This window comes from Chlamydotis macqueenii, chromosome 2 (assembly GCF_036417535.1).
Source record: "Chlamydotis macqueenii isolate bChlMac1 chromosome 2, bChlMac1.mat, whole genome shotgun sequence".
In the NCBI taxonomy this organism is placed as follows: Eukaryota; Metazoa; Chordata; class Aves; order Otidiformes; family Otididae; genus Chlamydotis; species Chlamydotis macqueenii.
In genome coordinates, this window is record NC_141557.1 from 161833821 (window position 1) to 161851602 (window position 17782).

The 17782-nt window shown below is 46.2% G+C and overlaps 1 protein-coding gene across 9 annotated transcripts in view; it reads left to right on the forward strand.

The window, feature by feature from the left end:
- Positions 1-17782, forward strand: part of ADGRB1 (adhesion G protein-coupled receptor B1) — a 201212-nt gene that overhangs the window by 41725 nt on the left and 141705 nt on the right. For all 9 annotated transcript variants that reach the window (XM_086741346.1, XM_086741348.1, XM_086741347.1 and 6 more), the window contains 3 exons: positions 8697-8804; positions 14294-14458; positions 15991-16155. In XM_086741346.1, coding sequence (XP_086597472.1) covers positions 8697-8804; positions 14294-14458; positions 15991-16155 — 438 coding nt within the window. The remainder of the gene's footprint in view (positions 1-8696; positions 8805-14293; positions 14459-15990; positions 16156-17782) is intronic.

A 17782-nucleotide genomic window follows, 5' to 3' on the forward strand; every position in this document is an offset into this window, starting at 1 on the left:
ACTGCTCTCCTCCTGTAATACAGCCTCTTTCCAGGTCCTCTTTTCCAGAGGGCAAGGGACAGATCATCAACACCAGTCAGTACTCAGATCTCAATGGGTTGAGCTGGTGAACTTCTGACACTTTCATCCTCAGTTCCTCTTTTGCTTTAGAATCATAGAATCATTTATATTGGAAAAGACCTTGATCAAGTCCAACCGTTAAACGAGCACTGCCAAGTCCACCACTAAACTGTGTCTAAGCGCTACATCTATATGTCTTTTAAATAGCTCCAGGGACAGTGACTCAACCACTTCCTTTGGCAGCCTGTTCCAATGCTTGACAACCCTTTCTGTAAAGAATTTTTTCCTAATATCCAATCTAAACCTTCTAAACTATCGTTAGTTACTTGGGAGAAGAGACCAACATCCGCATCCCTACAGCCTCCTTTCAGGTAGTTGTAGAGAGCAATAAGGTCTCTACAGCCTTCTCTTCTCCAGACTAAACAATCCCAGTTCCCTCAGCCACTCCTCATAAGACTTGTTCCTCAGACTTTTCACCAGCTTTGTTGTCCTTCTCCGGACACACTCCAGCAACTCAATGTCTTTCTTGTAGTGAGAGGCCCAAAACTGAACACAGTATTCAAGGTGCAGCCACACCAGTGCTGAGTACAGGGGGACAATCACCTCCCTAGTCTTGGTGGCCACACTATTTCTGTTACAAGTCAGGATGCTATTGGCCTTCTTGGCCAGCTGGGCACACTGCTGGCTCATACTCCGCTGACTGTCGACCAACACCCCCGAGTCCTTTTCTGCCAGGCATCTTTCCAGCCACTCTTGCCCAAGCCTGTAGTGTTTTATGGGGTTGTTGTGACCCAAGTGCAGGACCTGCCACTTAGCCTTGTTGAACCTCATATGACTGGCCTTGATCCATCAATCCAGCCTGTCCAGATCTCTCTGAAGAACCTCTCTACAGTCAAGCAGATCAACACTCCTATTCAGATTAATGTCATCTCAAAACTTACTGAAGGTGCCCTCAGCTTAATCCCCTCATCCAGATTTTTGACAAAGATATTAAACAAGTGGTCCCAATACTGAGCCCTGGGGGATGCGACTTGTGATTGACCACTAACTGGATTTAACTCCATTCTCCATAGCTCTTTGGACCTGGCCATCCAGCCAGTTACCCAGCAAAGTGTACGCCCACCCAAGCCCCGAGTACCCAGTGTCTGCAGGAGAAAGCTATGGAAAACAGTGTCAAAGGCTTTCCTAAAGTCTAGGTGGACAACATCCACAGCCTTTCCCTCATCAACTGAGCAGGACACCTTGTCATAGAAGATCAGATTAGTCAAGCAGGACCTGCCTTTCATAAGCCCATGCTGATTGGGCCTGATGACCTGGTTGCCCTGTATGTGCTGTGTGATGGCACTCAAGATGATCTGTTCCATGACTTTTTCCAGCATCAAGATCAAACTGACAGGCCTGTAGTTCCCTGAATCCTTCTTCCAACCCTTCATGCAGATAGGTGTCACACTTGCTAACACTGAGTCATCTGGGACCTCCCCTGTTAACCAAGACTGCTGGTAAATAATGGAAAGTGTCTTGGTGAGCACTTCGGCCAGTTCCTTCACTACCCTTGGGTGGATCCCATCCAGCCCCATAGACTTATGTGTGTCAAAGTTGTGTAGCAGGTCACTAACCATTTCCCCCTGGATTATGGGGCTTCATTCTGCTCCCCTTTCCTGTCTTCCAGCTCAAGGGGCTGGGTACTGGGAGAACAATTGGTGATAATATTAAAGACTGAGGCAAAGAAGGCATTAAATACCTTAGTCTGTTCCTCATTGTTTGTCACTATGTTTCCCTCTGCATCCAATAAAGGATGGAGATTCTCCTTAGCCCTCCTTCTGTTGCTAATATATTTTTAGAAACATTTTTTTTGTTATCTTTTATGGTAGTAGCCAGACTAAGTTCTAGTTGGGCTTTGTCACTTCCAGTTTTCCCCTTGAATAACCTCACAACATCCTTGTAGTCGTCCTGAGTTGCTGGCTCCTTCTTCCAAAGGTCATGAACTTTCTTTTTTTTTACTGAGTTCCAGCCAAAGGTCTCTGTTTAGCCAGGCCGGTCTTCTTCCCCAACAGCTAGTCTTTCAGCACATGAGGACAGTCTGCTCCTGTGCCTTTCAGATTTCCTTTTTGAAGAATGTCTGGCTTTCCTGGACTTCAGGACTTTCCTGCCCTTCAGGACTGCCTCCCAAGGAACCTCTGTCAACCAGTCTCCTAAACAGGCCAAAGTCTGCCCTCCAGACTTGCTGTCCAAAGTAGCAGTTCTGCTGACCCCCATGCAAGAATCAAAAACTCTATCATTTTGTGATCACTATACTCAGAACAGCCTCCAGCCATCACACCACCCACAAGTCCTTCTCAGTTCACAAACAACAGGTCCAGCTGGATGTCTTCCCTAGTTGGCTCACTCACCAGCTGTGTCAGGAAATCTTCCATGTGCTCCAGGAACCTCCTAGACTGTTTCCCCTCCACTGTATTGTCTTTTCAACAGACAAGTGGTTAGTTGAAGTCCTCCACAAGAACAAGGGCTAGTGATTGTGAGACTTCTCCCATCTGACACTTCATCCTGGTTGGGTGGTCTATAACAGACTCCCACCATGATATCTGCCGGTTTCTTACCCATAAACACTCAACCTGATCATCAACATCATCAAGCTCTAGACAATCAAAACCCACCGTAACATACAGAGCTACAGCACTGCCTCTCCTTCCTTGTCTATCCCCTCTGAAGAGTTTATAGGCATCCATTGCAGCACTCCAGTTGTGCTAGTCATCCCACCAGGTTTCTGTGATTAGCTGAGCTGAAAGGGGAATGAACAGGAAAAAACAACAGCAGAAGCAGCTCATCCCAGCAAATGCAAGCAAATGGCTGATTATAATTATTCCCTTCTTTTTATTTCAAATTCATAGTAGAGAATGTTTGAATAACTAATCCGACTAGTCAAATAACTAGGGAAAGTTCAGCTGTCTTCAAAGGCAGAGAAGTATCTCCTGATAAGGGGAAGTTCAAATAGAGGAACATAAATTTATTCCTCTAATAAGGGCTAAAATGATTTCATACATTTTTTACCACTTCCATAAATTTAAGTCACGCTGCAATTAGGCTTTTTTTTTTTTTTAATAAAACCTTCTAGTATACTGAATTTCATCTCCTTGACTCACAGTTGCTGATTTCCCTCTGAGTTTCGCCCACACTAGGGAAGTTTAATCTATGTCCCCCACGCTTACTGGTGACTTTGGAATGATAATGCAGCTGTGGTTTGGGGCAGTGAAAGTAAGATGCATCCATCTGTGGGCAGGGACCAGGAAGCTGGACCTGAAAAGAGGTCCAGTTGTGAGGCCTGAGTGTGCCTGAATGAAGCCACAGGAAGGGTCATGCCGGTCTTGGTGGACAATGCTGTGAACGAGAAGAATATGGACATGGCATTGTGGGTGGGTAGAGGGGGCTTTGTGGATGTTGCCATTCTTTGAATATGGAGACACATGGGACAATAGGCAAAAATCTCTTTAGAGTGCCCCTCCCATGCTGGACAAACAAGGAGGGGACCCAGCTCCTCAGATTCAGGCCCTGGCAAATGTGCTAGAGGGATCTAACCTTTCTTGTCACCTAGCTCCTACCCCAGCTGGACGTTCTCCAGGTCCTGCCATCTTTCCTCTTCTGGAGCTGCCCCAGATAGACCTTCAGCAGGTCTCAGTATGCAGTAGTGGGAATGGTGGTTCTCAGCCTTTCCAAGAGGTGTGACCTCTGGCAGCTTGGTCACCGAAATATAGGTATAACCACACGATTCCCACAGTTGAGTTTGAAGACATCATCTGGAGGCCATAGCGGTGTTTGAAACCACAGCACAGGGATGGCTGAATGACTCCACAGGTTCCACTTGTACATTGGTTTTATGTTTTTCCACTCTCTTGGGTCACCATCTCTGCTATTTCTTGTAATGGAATCTCTTGCTTGATGATCTTCATCTGGCTAAATTTCCCCAGGGAAGCTTGTTTACTCAAGCCCAACAGCAAGTGAGCCAGGTAAGTCATCTCCATGGGCAAACCCCAAAGATGTAAAACACTGAAGAAAAACTGTAATGAAGGCTCATCCCAAACTGGAAAGTAAACTTTGTCTGGTAACAACAGCTTGGCTTAGACAGAGCCTTTTTTCATGGCAGCTGTTCAGCTCAAGAGACATAATCTGAAGGACAACATTCGGTGTTTGTTGTAACTCTGATTTTTCCTTGCTAGAGGCAAAGGACCTGGTGATATCCTCCTCTCTGGCACAGACAGGGGAGATTTCCTCCATCTGTTGGATTTGGCCAGGAGCTGCTGTTTTACAGAGGGAGGAAAAAAAAAGCCAACCTGACTGTGGTGGCAAGCGCTTGCAGAGAAGCTCTCCAGGTCCACCCCCTTTGGAAGGAAGGGGCCACCTGCCTTGCTCCGGTGGCCCCTCTTGGCTGCTCAGTGCTAAAAGCTGTCATTGCTCACAACCTGGCATGCAGAAGGTTCTCGTGGGGAGGCTGCATGGGCAATGTGGCAGGACAACATCCAAACCAGAGGAGGGATGTCATGGGCTTCACCCTGGCACTGGAATTTAACAGTGATGGAGAAATGCAAGAACAATCAGGCAGCTTGCATTTATTCCTGGTGAACGAAAATCGGCAGAGGAGCCAGCTGAAAACCTGCCATCCCATCTGGCAGAGGCAATGCTAAACCATCCCTGACATTTATGAATATGCAGATCGAGCAGACACGTCTCCTCTCAGCTAGGAAAGGGGTGGACGCATCCTGCCCTCAGATGCAGAAGTGATGCTGGTACAGTCCTATCCTATCGATCCGTGCTAAAATTCCAGCATCAAGTGAGTTCAAGATCTGTCCCTTCAGCCGTATAACTGTTAGTGGTGTGAAGAAATGCATGTTCCACAAGACACTCAAAAGACTGAACCTCAATCTCATTCTCTGCCTCCCCTGATTTTCATTAAAAATAGCCTTTTTGCTGCAACTATCGAGCTAAAATATCCTGTGCCTGTGTGAGAGCATCTTTATTCTACCTAGGCCAGGCCAGAATTCTTTGCAAGCTGGAAGAGCACCTTGTCCTATAGGTACTTGCTGCTCCTGGCAGGGACTTGACTCTGTCCCCCTTTTAATGGTGGTTCAGACATTTCGTATCTGGGAGTCACGCATTTCACCTAGTGACACTTTCACAGATCTCAGATGTTCAAACCAAAATTATTTGGGCCATTTCCTTACCTGGTGCAATTGCCATTTATCCAGAGGTCTCCAAAATGACTCTTTTCTATGTCTGCTGAGATCTTGGTTGTGAAGGGTTGTTAGTGATTCTGCACTTTGCAGTTTTACTCCTTTAGCAGCTGTTCAGCACTTGTCCCAGAAACTCCACAGCAAATACCTTTTCCTTCACTTTTGCTGCCCTCAGATACATTTAACTTATTTCAATTATTGGGTGTTTTTTTTAATAATCCCTTTCCACTCTTTGGTCTGATCCATCTCTTCATTCCCACCACCCCAGCTTGCTTCAATAACTTCCGTGATCCTGCTCTTTTCTTTGCCTCCTCTGTTGGGGAACAAGTATAGAGGGAAGAGTGTGTAGCTCTGGTGAGACATGCTTGAACGTTAAAAACTTGGCCCACAACAACGCAAACTCATTGCATTCAATATTTTTTCCATTGGTTGTGTTGCAAGGTGCTGTCTGACACATTACATGTTCTCATTAGAAGTGTTTGTCACCTGCTGCTTCTTCCCATTACTGCCAGTCTTGCAAGATCCTCCTCCCTACCCACATTTGAGCTATATTCTTCCAAATCTCACATGTTGCCTGCGCTTGCAACTGAAATATCTCCTTACTCCCTCCGAAGGGATTATGGGGGGCATCTAGCCCTCATATTAGCTTCTCCAAGGTACTGGTTATTTCAACAATGTGCCATCCTCATGACATTTATACAGCTGGGATGTAAATCAAGTCTAGGTTTTCCTTTGATCCTGGCATTACTCCTCTCCAATGACTCTGCTGTGGGAAGCGGGCTGCTGAAATCCAACAGTTCCCCACTGTCTCTTCATTTTTGGCCTCCACCCCGTGATGTTCAGGTGCATAAAACCCACAGCAAAGCATCGCTTGCATCAACTTTACCTTGTATGCAAGGGTCTTGGCTTCTCCCTGCTTTGTTTAGAATCACAGTTGATTTTTTACGTATAATCAAGGCAACTGTCAGGGTTAAATCTAAGCCGTGCTTTGTGTTACATGGAGACAGACCTACTTCTCTGCAACACCTTTTCCAAAGGGGAGGCATCCTGTCTGCTGCGACAGAATGACTCCAGCATGGGTCTGGAGGCAGTCTTTACTGAGGAAGGCTTGGGGAAAGATGGAAGGGTTGCACATTCAGCCACTAGACCTGATCACCTTTAATTAGGATGAGCAATAGCAGTGCAGGATTGTCATGTTCACCAAGGAGCAAACGAAATCGTACAGCTCCTTCAAGACCAGGATCAGGCATTAGGAGATACCAATAACATGAAGCTCAAATAACTGGTGAGAGGAGGTCGAGGATGCTGAGGTTGCATTTAAAAGATTTATTTTGCTATTTTATCTTTCCTGCTTGCTCTCTCTCTGTCCATCCATCCATCCATCCATGCTCACTGGCTGCTTCTGGGATATTCAATCTCAGGTTTTCCTTGTCACCTTCCTTGCTCTGAGCAGCTGACAAAGCCATCAAAGCTCCACATCTACTCCTTGTTTCCCAGCCCCTCTTTTTTCTTTCAGCCTGAACAAATCTCTGGGAAACCTTTGGGATTTACTGCAGATGGAGATTTTGTGTATTCTTGTGGTTTGCTTGCTTTCATGAAGGGGACTCAGATAGCATGAAAGTGCATGTGTATAGCCATGGTGGGAATGGAGCAGGGTTTGTGATGCGTCTAAAATATGGAACTAATTTAACCTGTCCCTTAAGCAAACTCAAGACATTGGATATTGGAAAGCTAGATAGAGGTTGGCATGTTTTTAAAATTGCATCTCACATGCAAGCCCCATGATTTTGTAGTTACTAGAAACACAGAATTTAGGTCCTTTTAATTCCAGTAAAGAGCCAAACAAAATGAAGGTATATGCAAATATCAGGATGTTTGTAGTCCTGATGTCTGACTTTCCTTCAATGATGGCAGGTGTGTGACTGCTCCATCCCATCCTCTCCAGCCTGCAACCAGTCAGTGCCGGGAAAGTTTGGGGGAGTTGGTGTAACCAGTTCCTAGGTTCCTTGCTTTCAGGCAACAGTAATGGGGAATAACATAGTTTCACAAACTAGATGGTCCTCTTCTATCAACCAAGCTGCTGAATATAAAGTCTGGCTCCTAGCAGGGACTCTCTGAATCATTCTTCTCCCTCCTCTGCTTTCCCTTTTTGGATGTCAATAAAGACTCCTGCCACCACACTGAAGCTTCATTAACCTTTATTAATTTTCTCAGAGTTCTGGGGTGAAATTTGTCACCATCATCTCTTGGCAGTTTGTACTTCTTGAAAAGATGTCTGGCTGTTTTACCTCCTTGGGGAGAAAGATCCTCTGTCTGGTACTTGCTGTTTGGAAACAAACTGGTTGCCAGATCACAGATTACTTGGGCTCAGCTCTGCTCTCTGTTATTCTGCATGACTCTGGCGGAGTCAGCTGAGCTCTCCTGACTTACAGCAGACAGTACTGGTGGGTGGGATTTGGTTGCTATTGCTTGGTGGTGCCTCTCTTTACTCGGGAGGGCACGTGTCAGGGTTGCAATGTGCCCAACACCACAGAGAATGGCAATTCTGGTTTCCCCTGTGGCAAATACAGGGCTGATCCACACGGGATGCAAATGCAAAGCTGGCAGAAATGTGGGTTGGGAAGTAACAGACGTGCTAGCTGCCAGTCAAGAGTTAAATGCCTTTATTTTACAGTGAATGCATTATTTCCCTTCTAATCTCAACATCACGATCTTTGGTGGGAGATTTTCAGTTAGGACACCAGGATCAGCAGCTTTACTCTTTCACCTGAGGTGGAAATGTGCCCAACCATAGCCCTGTTGGTACAAAAGTCATTTTGTTGATACCAGACTTTCATCTCTCCTTGTTGCTGGTGGTAGGGTAAAATCTGTGAAGGAGGCATTCTTTCAGTCTATCCCTTTCCTTTTCACCGGCCCTCACCTCGCTGCCTGACTCAGCATTTCCTGGTGATTCTACAGAGCATTGCTAAGTAGATATTGGTTGCAAGGCTGAGTTTTCCACCAGAAATTACTGCCAGTCATCACTGTAGATCTCAAAACACTTCTAGGAGTGACGAGACTCATTGTCAGTGCATCTGAAAGGGCTAAATCCTCCACAGGCACAGCAAAGAGAACAGACACCCTAGAAATTCATTGCAATTGATTAAAGACCAGGTGTAAGGGATCATATTCTGCATGGTCCCAAGTCTCACTGAGAAACAAGGGGTTGAACTGCCAGCCAGTCCGAGTCTTGCAGACTGGCTCGGTGCTAAAGCCTCAGGGATTGCCGGTGGCCAGGGGTGCTGGGGTTGGAAAGCAGGTGGTGATGTCAACCGAACGTTGCAGGTCGCTGTTGTTTATACGTGTAACCTTTGTAGTGAAAGATCTTGCAGAGTGAACCAAGGTGTATTTACATGACCCATTACCTTGCCATAGCCAATGGACGCTATAATTCCAGAAGCCAATCGCTGAGGTCCACAGATAACAGAAAGCGAGAGGACACTGACGAACTGCAGCACTACGGGTACCCTGCACCTCAAATAGGTAAGCTCTGACCTACCACAACAGCCTTTGGAGCTGGCACATTGCCTGGTCACTGCACTTGCCGGCTGGGCTGGGCTGATTGCATTGACTTACTTTGCTGTTCCAATGACCCTTTTCTTCCCAGGTTAGTGTGGGCTCATCCAACAAGTCACACACTGAGCAGATGATCATCACCCAGTTTGTTCCCATGCCATTGCTGTACAGGGTTTTCTGTTCTTGCCATTTGCCAGAGAATTCAAAAAGGGTTAGATGCAAAACTCTAACCAGATCATGCTTCTTACAGACTGCTTCTCACTACCCTGCCTACTTCTAAGTCACTGATTTGTCTGAACAGCCTAAACAGCCACGGTTCATTAAGCCAACGCTGATCTTACTGTGATATGGCCTCTTTGCTGATGTCCATGTCATGCCTTCCCATTGACCATAGGAGGAGGGGTGCAGGGTGTGATGGGGAGAGAACAGGACTGCTTTTCTCTGTCGCTAGGTCTTCAGTGCAGTGCAAGGACTTGTATTTGGTAGGTTCTACAGCAGGACCTTCCACCCTCCTGCAATAGGAGGGAAAAAAAATGTGTAGTAATATCAGAGAGTGTGATCTGGGAAGGTGGGAGTGAGTTGGACCTGGATGTATGCCAGGCCCAATCTGGAGATGTTTTGTGCTCTGTCTTCACAACTGCTGTTTGTGGCAGGAGCTCAACATATCACGGGGCTAAGGCAAAGCAAGGGGCACTGGTCACAGGTTAAAATTGTCGCCCAGTGAACTTGCAAAGAGTTTGTGCTCTAGAAAGGCTTCAGACAGGTGATTTGAGTAGTCAGAGCTGTGAAATAGGATATAAGGGAGAGCAGGTCATATTCTAGTGTAAATTAGCTGTGCTCCACCAAACTCAGCAGGACTTTGTCAGCCTGCAGCAGTGAGCAGCATCGGGAAGCAGCACTGTGGTGTGAAGGCTCCGGGGGTGATTGAGCAAAGGTTGGGTTTATGGCTTTCAACACGAGGCAGGAGATGGTCTGAATTTCCTTGCCACCCTGTAGGGAATTTGGTCCCTCTGGTGGGAGCAGCTCTCCTGCCTGCGGGATCACTGGTGGCTGGCAAAAGGGTGTTTGTAATGCTGTAACCCGATGAAGCAGCTGAGCTTAATCTCTTAGTCACACATGTCCAAATGGAAAGGGGAAGAGAAGCCACTCCAAGGCAGGTCCTGTGATGTCCTCTGTTGTTCCTGCTCTATCTGGTCCTGGGTGCTTCCCCAGTGCTTTGTTCCAGCCAGTAGCTCAGCCGTCATGTTTATAGCTTGGCATTTCTTCCTGCCATGCAGCTGGATACTGCATCTGGGCTCAGTGACATCTTTATTAACTCCCTGCCATCCCAGTCACTGCTGTAGTATGGCTGACTTGGGCTGTGGTATCCCTGAGTGCAGCGTGGCCTGGGACTCCCAGACAGAAAGATGTGTGTTGCCCTGCCGTGAGATTGCAACACTCCTGATGCTGTCCCAGGAGCAGCAACTGCAGCCAGGTTGTTCAAGCAGATCAGGATAGAAGAAACGTGAAGGAGAAGACGTTAAAATAGAGGGAGGTAGATTCAGATTAGATATTAGGAAAAAATTATTTACAATGGGTGTGGTGGAACACTGTCCCAGGTTACCCAGAGAGGTGGTGGATGCCCCATCCCTGGAAACGTTCAAGGCCAGGTTGGACGGGGCTCTGAACAACCTGGTCTAGTCAGAGATGTCCCTGCTTCTTGGAGGCGGATTGGACCAGATGGCCTTTAAATGTCCCTTCCAACCCTGGATATTCTATGATTCTGTGATTCTAAAGACCAGGTAGAGGGTGCAGAGCAGAAAGGGATTTAGAGGGAGCCTTTAGCTGGGAATACCAAGGCAAAGCACTTATCTTCCCTGGAGGAGTTTGTCGAGGATAAGCCATTTCACATCCACTGAAGACCTAGAAAAATAAGAAATACAAAAAATAGTTGATGCCAGCTGTAAGGACTAGGGATGAGGGGATGGCCCTGCCCAGTTGAAGACTGGTATTTTCTCCTGCCCGCCCTCGGCAGCCCTGGTGTGCAGGTCCTACTGGCCCATAGGCTCTGGCACAGTTGTGCTCTCAGCTGCGATGCTGTTGGCTGCCCACGTGTCTCTCTCAGCAATAGCTCGAGAGTAAGATCCAGCCCAGTAGGTCCCTGGCAAGGCCTCTCCCGGATCAGCCCACAGACTATGTCCAGGAGGTCTTTGCCAGCATCAGGATGTGAATGAAGAAGTGACTGCACATGACGAGATGTCAGATTGACAGAGAACACCAAAAAAAAAGGAATCCTGGCAGAGGGATGACAGCAACGTGCCGCTCCATTAGTGCCGAGGGAGGAAGCATCACAGAGAAACTGCAGGAACTGATGAGGACCTCGTAGCCAGCTGAGCTCTCTGTAAGGCCAGCTCAGCTACTCTCAGGGTTGGCCAGGCACTGGAAAGGATCCTGGATTGCTGTGCAATCTGTCTCCATGGAGCAATGCCCAATGTGTCTCCTTCTGCATCACCTGCTGGGCCCTCTCCAGCTGCAGGAGAGATGCTGCAGCTGGCTTTGTGTCAGCAGCAAGCCCTGCAAAGGGACATCTTCCCACTTACAGTGGGGTCCTCTCCCTTGCTAACTCCTTTGGGACATTCCTGTTCATCCCCAAGTTATACTAGAGCATCACAGGAATAATCAAAGGTCAATTCTGCAGTGACATGTGTCTACAGGCACCAGTCATGATGGAGGGCAGTGCGTGGCCCCGTGTCCTTTCTGGGGTGAAGGCAAATGTGGTGGAATATATCTCTGCCAGGTCTAATTATATGACAGTACTGAGTTTTACAAGGGTTCTTCAAACCCAATGAGCATGGCAGTCTCTTGCCCTTATATCCAAAAGCAGAGCCAAGATCCACTTCTGGGACAAATAATTGGAAGATACCGCATCCTGTAATTTGTATTTGCTGCAGTCTGACCCACAGGGGTGCAGAAACTCTTCTTATCCATAGTTTTGGTGATGGGCAATATTCTGCTTCTCCTGGGCAGAGAAGGAGAGAGGTTGTCCTGATGCCTGAGAGCATCTCAGAACGGGGTATGGCATGGTTTGAAAACCAGTTGAATTTCCACAAGGGTTGAGACCAGACTGGACACAGTGCCCCAGTAGGCTGAGACAAAATCATTAGTTCAAAATGACAGCAAATCCAAAGGAGCAACTAGCACTTGTAAAATAAACTATATTATGGATTTAAAAACCAGGGATCAGTGCAATATGAGAGATGGTAATTGCATTTACCCCTAGTCATAGATATTTCTACAGCGAAAAAGCAAAGGCCAAAAATAATAAAGAAGGGAAAAGAGGCAGAAGCATTGAAATTTGGTTCAAAGATGTCATTCATTCATCTAGTGGCACAGTAACTCTTGTCTGAATATGGAGATTGCAAAACCACAGACAGGTCTGAGTGAGGAGGCGGTGGGACGGTAGGTTCTCCAAGCCATGAGTTGCTAATGGAGGAGGCCACTGTGTCTCTGCAGGCTTCCCATGTCCCCCCTCTGGACACTCAGAAAGACAAAGGGAAACAGTGTTGAGCAACTTTGTCTTAATGAACCAAAGCAGTTACATCTCATGATAATCACTGCAATGGAATAAGTGAGGTAGAGAAGGACTCATCCTTACCTCCGCCTCTTTCTAAGTCCAGCTAGTAATGAAGGAATGAAAGTCTGTCCATTTTACATGAAGGATAGATCTTCCTCCACACTTTTCTCCTTCAACAGGCCTGCACATATTGATTCACAAGCCTTCAATTATTGGGCATAATTTTAACTACCAATTGCCTGAATGACTGGAGACGTTCGAAGTGGATGTACTGAAAAGCATAACACATAAAAATAACATAGACAACTACCAAAAATCCTAATGAGCAAATTGATGAGAGCCACAGACACTTGAAATCCTGCATAAAATTTCATTGCACGCAGAAAACTCCCCTTAAGGCATTAATAAATAAAGATACCACCTCGAGGAACAAGTCAGACAGGCATAACTTTAGGCAGTATTAAGCAGTTTGGTGGTCTCCAACCCTTGCAGTCCCCATCAATGTCCTGTACTAACATTGACTTTCAAGCAGCTGGTTTATGACCCTTACTGCCCTACAAACAGGCTGAGATGTCGAGCTGTAGCATCCCACTGCTAGAGTCTCTTTCATCCTCCATGATGCAGCTGGCCAGTCTAATATAGCATTCTTTGGGAATGGGGTGGTGGTATGAGAAAACATGTCCAAGTGCTGGAGGCAGCTCAGGCTGTGCCATGTTGTATGAACCCTGAAGTCATGCTTACCTGCTGCACCCAATGCCATGGTCCTTCTTATGTCATCTGTAGTCTGTAGATGTGTCTGGGATGTGACATGGTGCAGTCTGATGCTCTGGAGAACTTGTTGCTAGAAGGGTATGCCATTCTACTGTGCATCCTCAAAGATGTGCTGCTGTTTATTTGTGCCATATGCCTGTGCACTATACATGCCAAATGTTCCAGTCTACGTTTATCACATGTAATTGTTAGTAATCCATTAAAAATCTGAAAACTTAAACAATGCGGAGCTTAAACAAAAGAAAGAGAGTAAGCTTTTGTTTTCATCCCAGGGAGAAAGGCATTTTCTCAATGGTAGAGTAATGTCTGTGAAAATTAATGGAAAACTGTCCTTTCCCTGCCCATGTCACACTTCTGGTGACTCACCTGGAGGCTGTGGCCCAGCTGAAACACCCCTGGCGTAACTGTCTCTCTGCAGAGATGTTAATGACAAAGGGAACACATCTCATCGCTTTCCACTCCCAACTCTTGTTCAATCGGATACTTTCAGTTGCCTTTCCAATAGTGCCCCATCAGGTAAGCAGCTGATAGGGGCTTTATGATGCCCTGGAACAGTCAGCCTTGCTCTCTGTCACGTGTTCAAAGCAGATCCTCTCCACAGGTGAAGGAGATGACAGGAGAAAACTCTGTGGGACTACTTCAGCCCATGTCCTTCTCTTCTGTTTTGTCTGTTCCTCCTCTGCCAACCTGCATTGGTAGGGGCTGTGAGAAGGCAGGGAAAGGAGTTGAATCCTTACAACTACTCAATTTATGGATACATTTGCTATGTCTGTCTAATCACCGTTAATTAATTAGTACTGTTTCTGAGTAGATGCTACATATCCCAGCTCACACATTTCTGCACTACCTCATCACAAGTGGTGGAGCCTGACCTGCTCAGTGCCCCGATGCTTCCACAGTGTCCTTCCCTTTTTTTCTCTCTGTGTGTTACAGCTCTATGCAGTACTTCCCCAAAAAAAAAACCCTTTAGCTCATTGTGAACCTTTAAATTTTCTCACCTTGCACCCTTGCTGTCACACTGCACATCTTCACAGATCAGCAGCAACTGGTGAAGTACAACCTAGAAAGCACTGCCCAGGAGATCCAGGTACCAAGGATGCCACGTCCTCACCTTCTGCTCCAACCCCAACAGGTGACCCCGCGGCGGAGGAGTGGTCCCCGTGGAGTGTGTGTTCGACCACCTGCGGGGAGGGCTGGCAGACTAGGACCAGGTTCTGCGTGTCGTCTTCCTACAGCACTCAGTGCAGCGGCCCTCTCCGGGAGCAGAGACAGTGCAACAACTCTGCCGTTTGCCCAGGTAGGCTACGTGCTCCATGAATGCATGGGCAGGAGGGCAAGGGAGACACTCTGCACAGAGGATCGACTGCTGGTGGTATCTCTACTGTGATGTCTACTTGGAGGGAGACGTTTTTTGTTTCCTCTTCCTTCTCTTTTTACCCTAAAACCTCACACAGAGACCCTTGCTAGACCAGCTACCATTAGACCGGCACTTATTCTGCATGGTATGGACCATTCCGTGCTACCTAAAGGCCATGAGCATGGTATATCTGAAAGGTATATGCCCTTTGGGAGATTTCCAAGCATGGGGCAGACTGGGAAAGAGAAGTACCAGTTGACACTTTCAGTTGCTCAGATGCCAACGCTGGGCATACCATTGCAAAATCATCATTAAAAACTCAGATTGCTGGTATGTTTATGAATTGAACCAGCCATCGTCTCTTTTTTCATACTCTTCCTTCCACAATTTTGATGAAAAAGTGGACATTATTTTAAAGAATTATGCCATTAAACCAGATATGTTATTCACAACTCCTGACCAGTAACATCATTGTTCAGAACCGATTTTATAATGGTGAAGCCACCAAGTTTTTTCCTGTACTCTTCCCTGCATTTCCTCCTCTAGTTATCTGTTATCATGCAAGATGCCTGGTGACAATTGCAAAACATTAGATTTGAACACCCGTTCCAGATACTGTTGGGTCAGTCACTGTTAACAACTGATAAAGGACTGGAAAAGTACCTTTTTTTTTTTTTTTTTCTGAAGCGTTATTGATTTGGTGTTGGCTTCTCCAGCAAAGCTGGAAAGGATGAAGTCCCTTAAGAGACATCAGTACATTCTTGTAACATTTGGCCTCCAGAGATTACAGTGACTAACCTTCCATAAATAACCTGGCCAGATTAGATTAGATTAGATTGAAGAAGATTAGATTAATATAGATTAGAAGGCTTTAGATGTCTAATTCCAGGGGTTACCAGTGATGGCCTGAGCACTGTTTGAGCATGTTGCCCATCCAATTTTACTCTTCCAAGTCTCCCAAGCTTTGCCCCTGTGGTGTCATTCACGTATTATAGTAATTAGTGGACAGACTGCAGCTTTTCTGAGAGCTTGAAAATGCTGTAACCTTTGACAATTCAATGAGAAGATGTGTTGAGGGAGGGAAATAAGGGGAAGAAGTGACAAAATGATGGTGATTCTGCTTCCCAAAGGGTGGTGGGGTTTTTGTTGCTCTCTAGCTAATTGCATCTTTTGCTCAAAAAATATCATTTTCTCTTGGCTCAAAAATCTGAAAAATTAAGGTCAATTAAAAATGCATCGTGATTTGTTTCAAATAGTCTGGAAAGTAACAGACACTTGGTGTCAATACCAAAACATAAAAAAAATATGCAATATGCCTCTCGCACATTTTGAGTTGGTTAGTTCTTGGCCTTCCCACACTCATTTCTCATACGTTTCTCATTCTGAGTGGGAAGATGCTGTGCTCTGTGGGCTCGCTTACGTCTTCAGGTCTCCTTTGGAAAGGAAACTTACTTCTTCTGCTTTGATTGCAGTGCATGGCACCTGGGACGAGTGGTCTCCATGGAGCTTGTGCTCTTCCACATGTGGGAGAGGGTACAGGGATCGGACCCGTACATGCAAGCCCCCGCAGTTTGGTGGGAACCCCTGTGAGGGCCCGGAGAAGCAAACAAAGTTCTGCAACATTGCACTTTGCCCAGGTAAGGCAGTTAGAGATTCAAAGCCTTCCCTCCAGCAGGTCTCCCCAACTCTGAAGATGCCCACACATGGCTCATCAAGTGGGTCTGTAGCTACCTCAGCTGAATTGGCACACAGTCTGCACTGTCCCAACGATGATCCTCTGTAAGGAAAGGACACATTGGAGGAGCAACCTAGAGGTGTTTTCTGGGCTTATTCAGCTAAGCATTGTCTTAGGCTTGATTTACTCTGTGTAACAGTTTTCAGAGGACATGCTATATGGGATGGATCTGGACTGGCTCAGCCATCACTACTATTTCCAAGACCATCTTAAGCTTCTTATCTTTTCTCTCCAGTGAATGTTTTAAAGTTATTTTGCCTGACTGGGCTTGTTATCGTCCTGGCATTAATTAATAGTTTTACTTGTTGGCGATTAAATGCATTAATTCACTATATATAAATATTTTCCCTGTACTTGATCCTGCTTTGGGTGTTGAGATGGACTAAGAGATTCCTGAGAGCCTTCCATGACATATTTGAATATTTTTAACTACTTTTTTCCTACCCCTAGATTTCATTTCCAAATGTCACTCCTCAAGTTTTGCTTTGAAATATCAGAAAGAAATCTCACTGTGAAATGGCTTTTAACACTGGAAATCCACTTGAGCTCCTGTGGCTTCCTTCCTTCCCTTGGAGCAGACAGGCTCTGAGTTGATCACAGAGTCCCCGTTAATTTAACTCAGGGTGTCCTGGTGAACATGATCTGAACAAGAGGCAGCTCCCCAACACTCCTCTTCTCTCCCAGGGTAACATCCACTGACATTTTTCCAGCTTAATGAGAATCATTATGAGACATTATTACATCCCCAGAGGAGAAGAGGGGTTGTGGGAGTGATGAGAACTTTCTGAAAACATTTGTGAGAAGCCTCCTGGCATTTCCCACCTAGCCTTCACCCTAAGTAACTATCCTTGGATTTCTGGCTGTGGTCCAGAAGACTCTACTTGGAATAAAAACGTCCTAGGCACGAAATTGACTTTGTCATAAAAAGACAAATTGAAGAAGTCAGACCTGGCATTGCTTGGGCAATAAAGCATACCTTGAGTTAACATTGATCCATAATTAATTTAAATACAAATAAATATGTGAATACACTGCAGCGAACAAAACAGTGATGGAAAAAACAGGCAGCCCGACTGCAAGACTTCAGCTCTAATTAATGCCACAAAGGCAATCAGTGGCTTTGCAGAGCCAAATGAGCGCAGCACTGGGGGACTCATTGAAGCACAACAATGGATGCTGCTCAGCGCTTGTCACACCAGACAGTTGTATCACTTATTACCGCCCCGCTCTGAGGATTTATTGCTACAACTGATAAAAATGCTCTGCTGCAGGGACCACAGAGCTTTTTTTTTTCCTCCTGAGCAGTAAATATCACAGGCTGAGCCCCAAGTCCTCCAGAGAGAGAGAGAGAGAAGGGGGAAGACAATGCCAGTCTCTGCATAGACTACCCCAGCCAGACTCCAATGAACATTTTTTGATAGACTCATGCTGTGGTGTGACAATGGCACCGAGCAGTCTTTGCTGCGGCTGTGATGGAAAGCCCTCAGCATCTTGCCCTAGAGACATCTTTGCGTCAGCGCACATGGCTG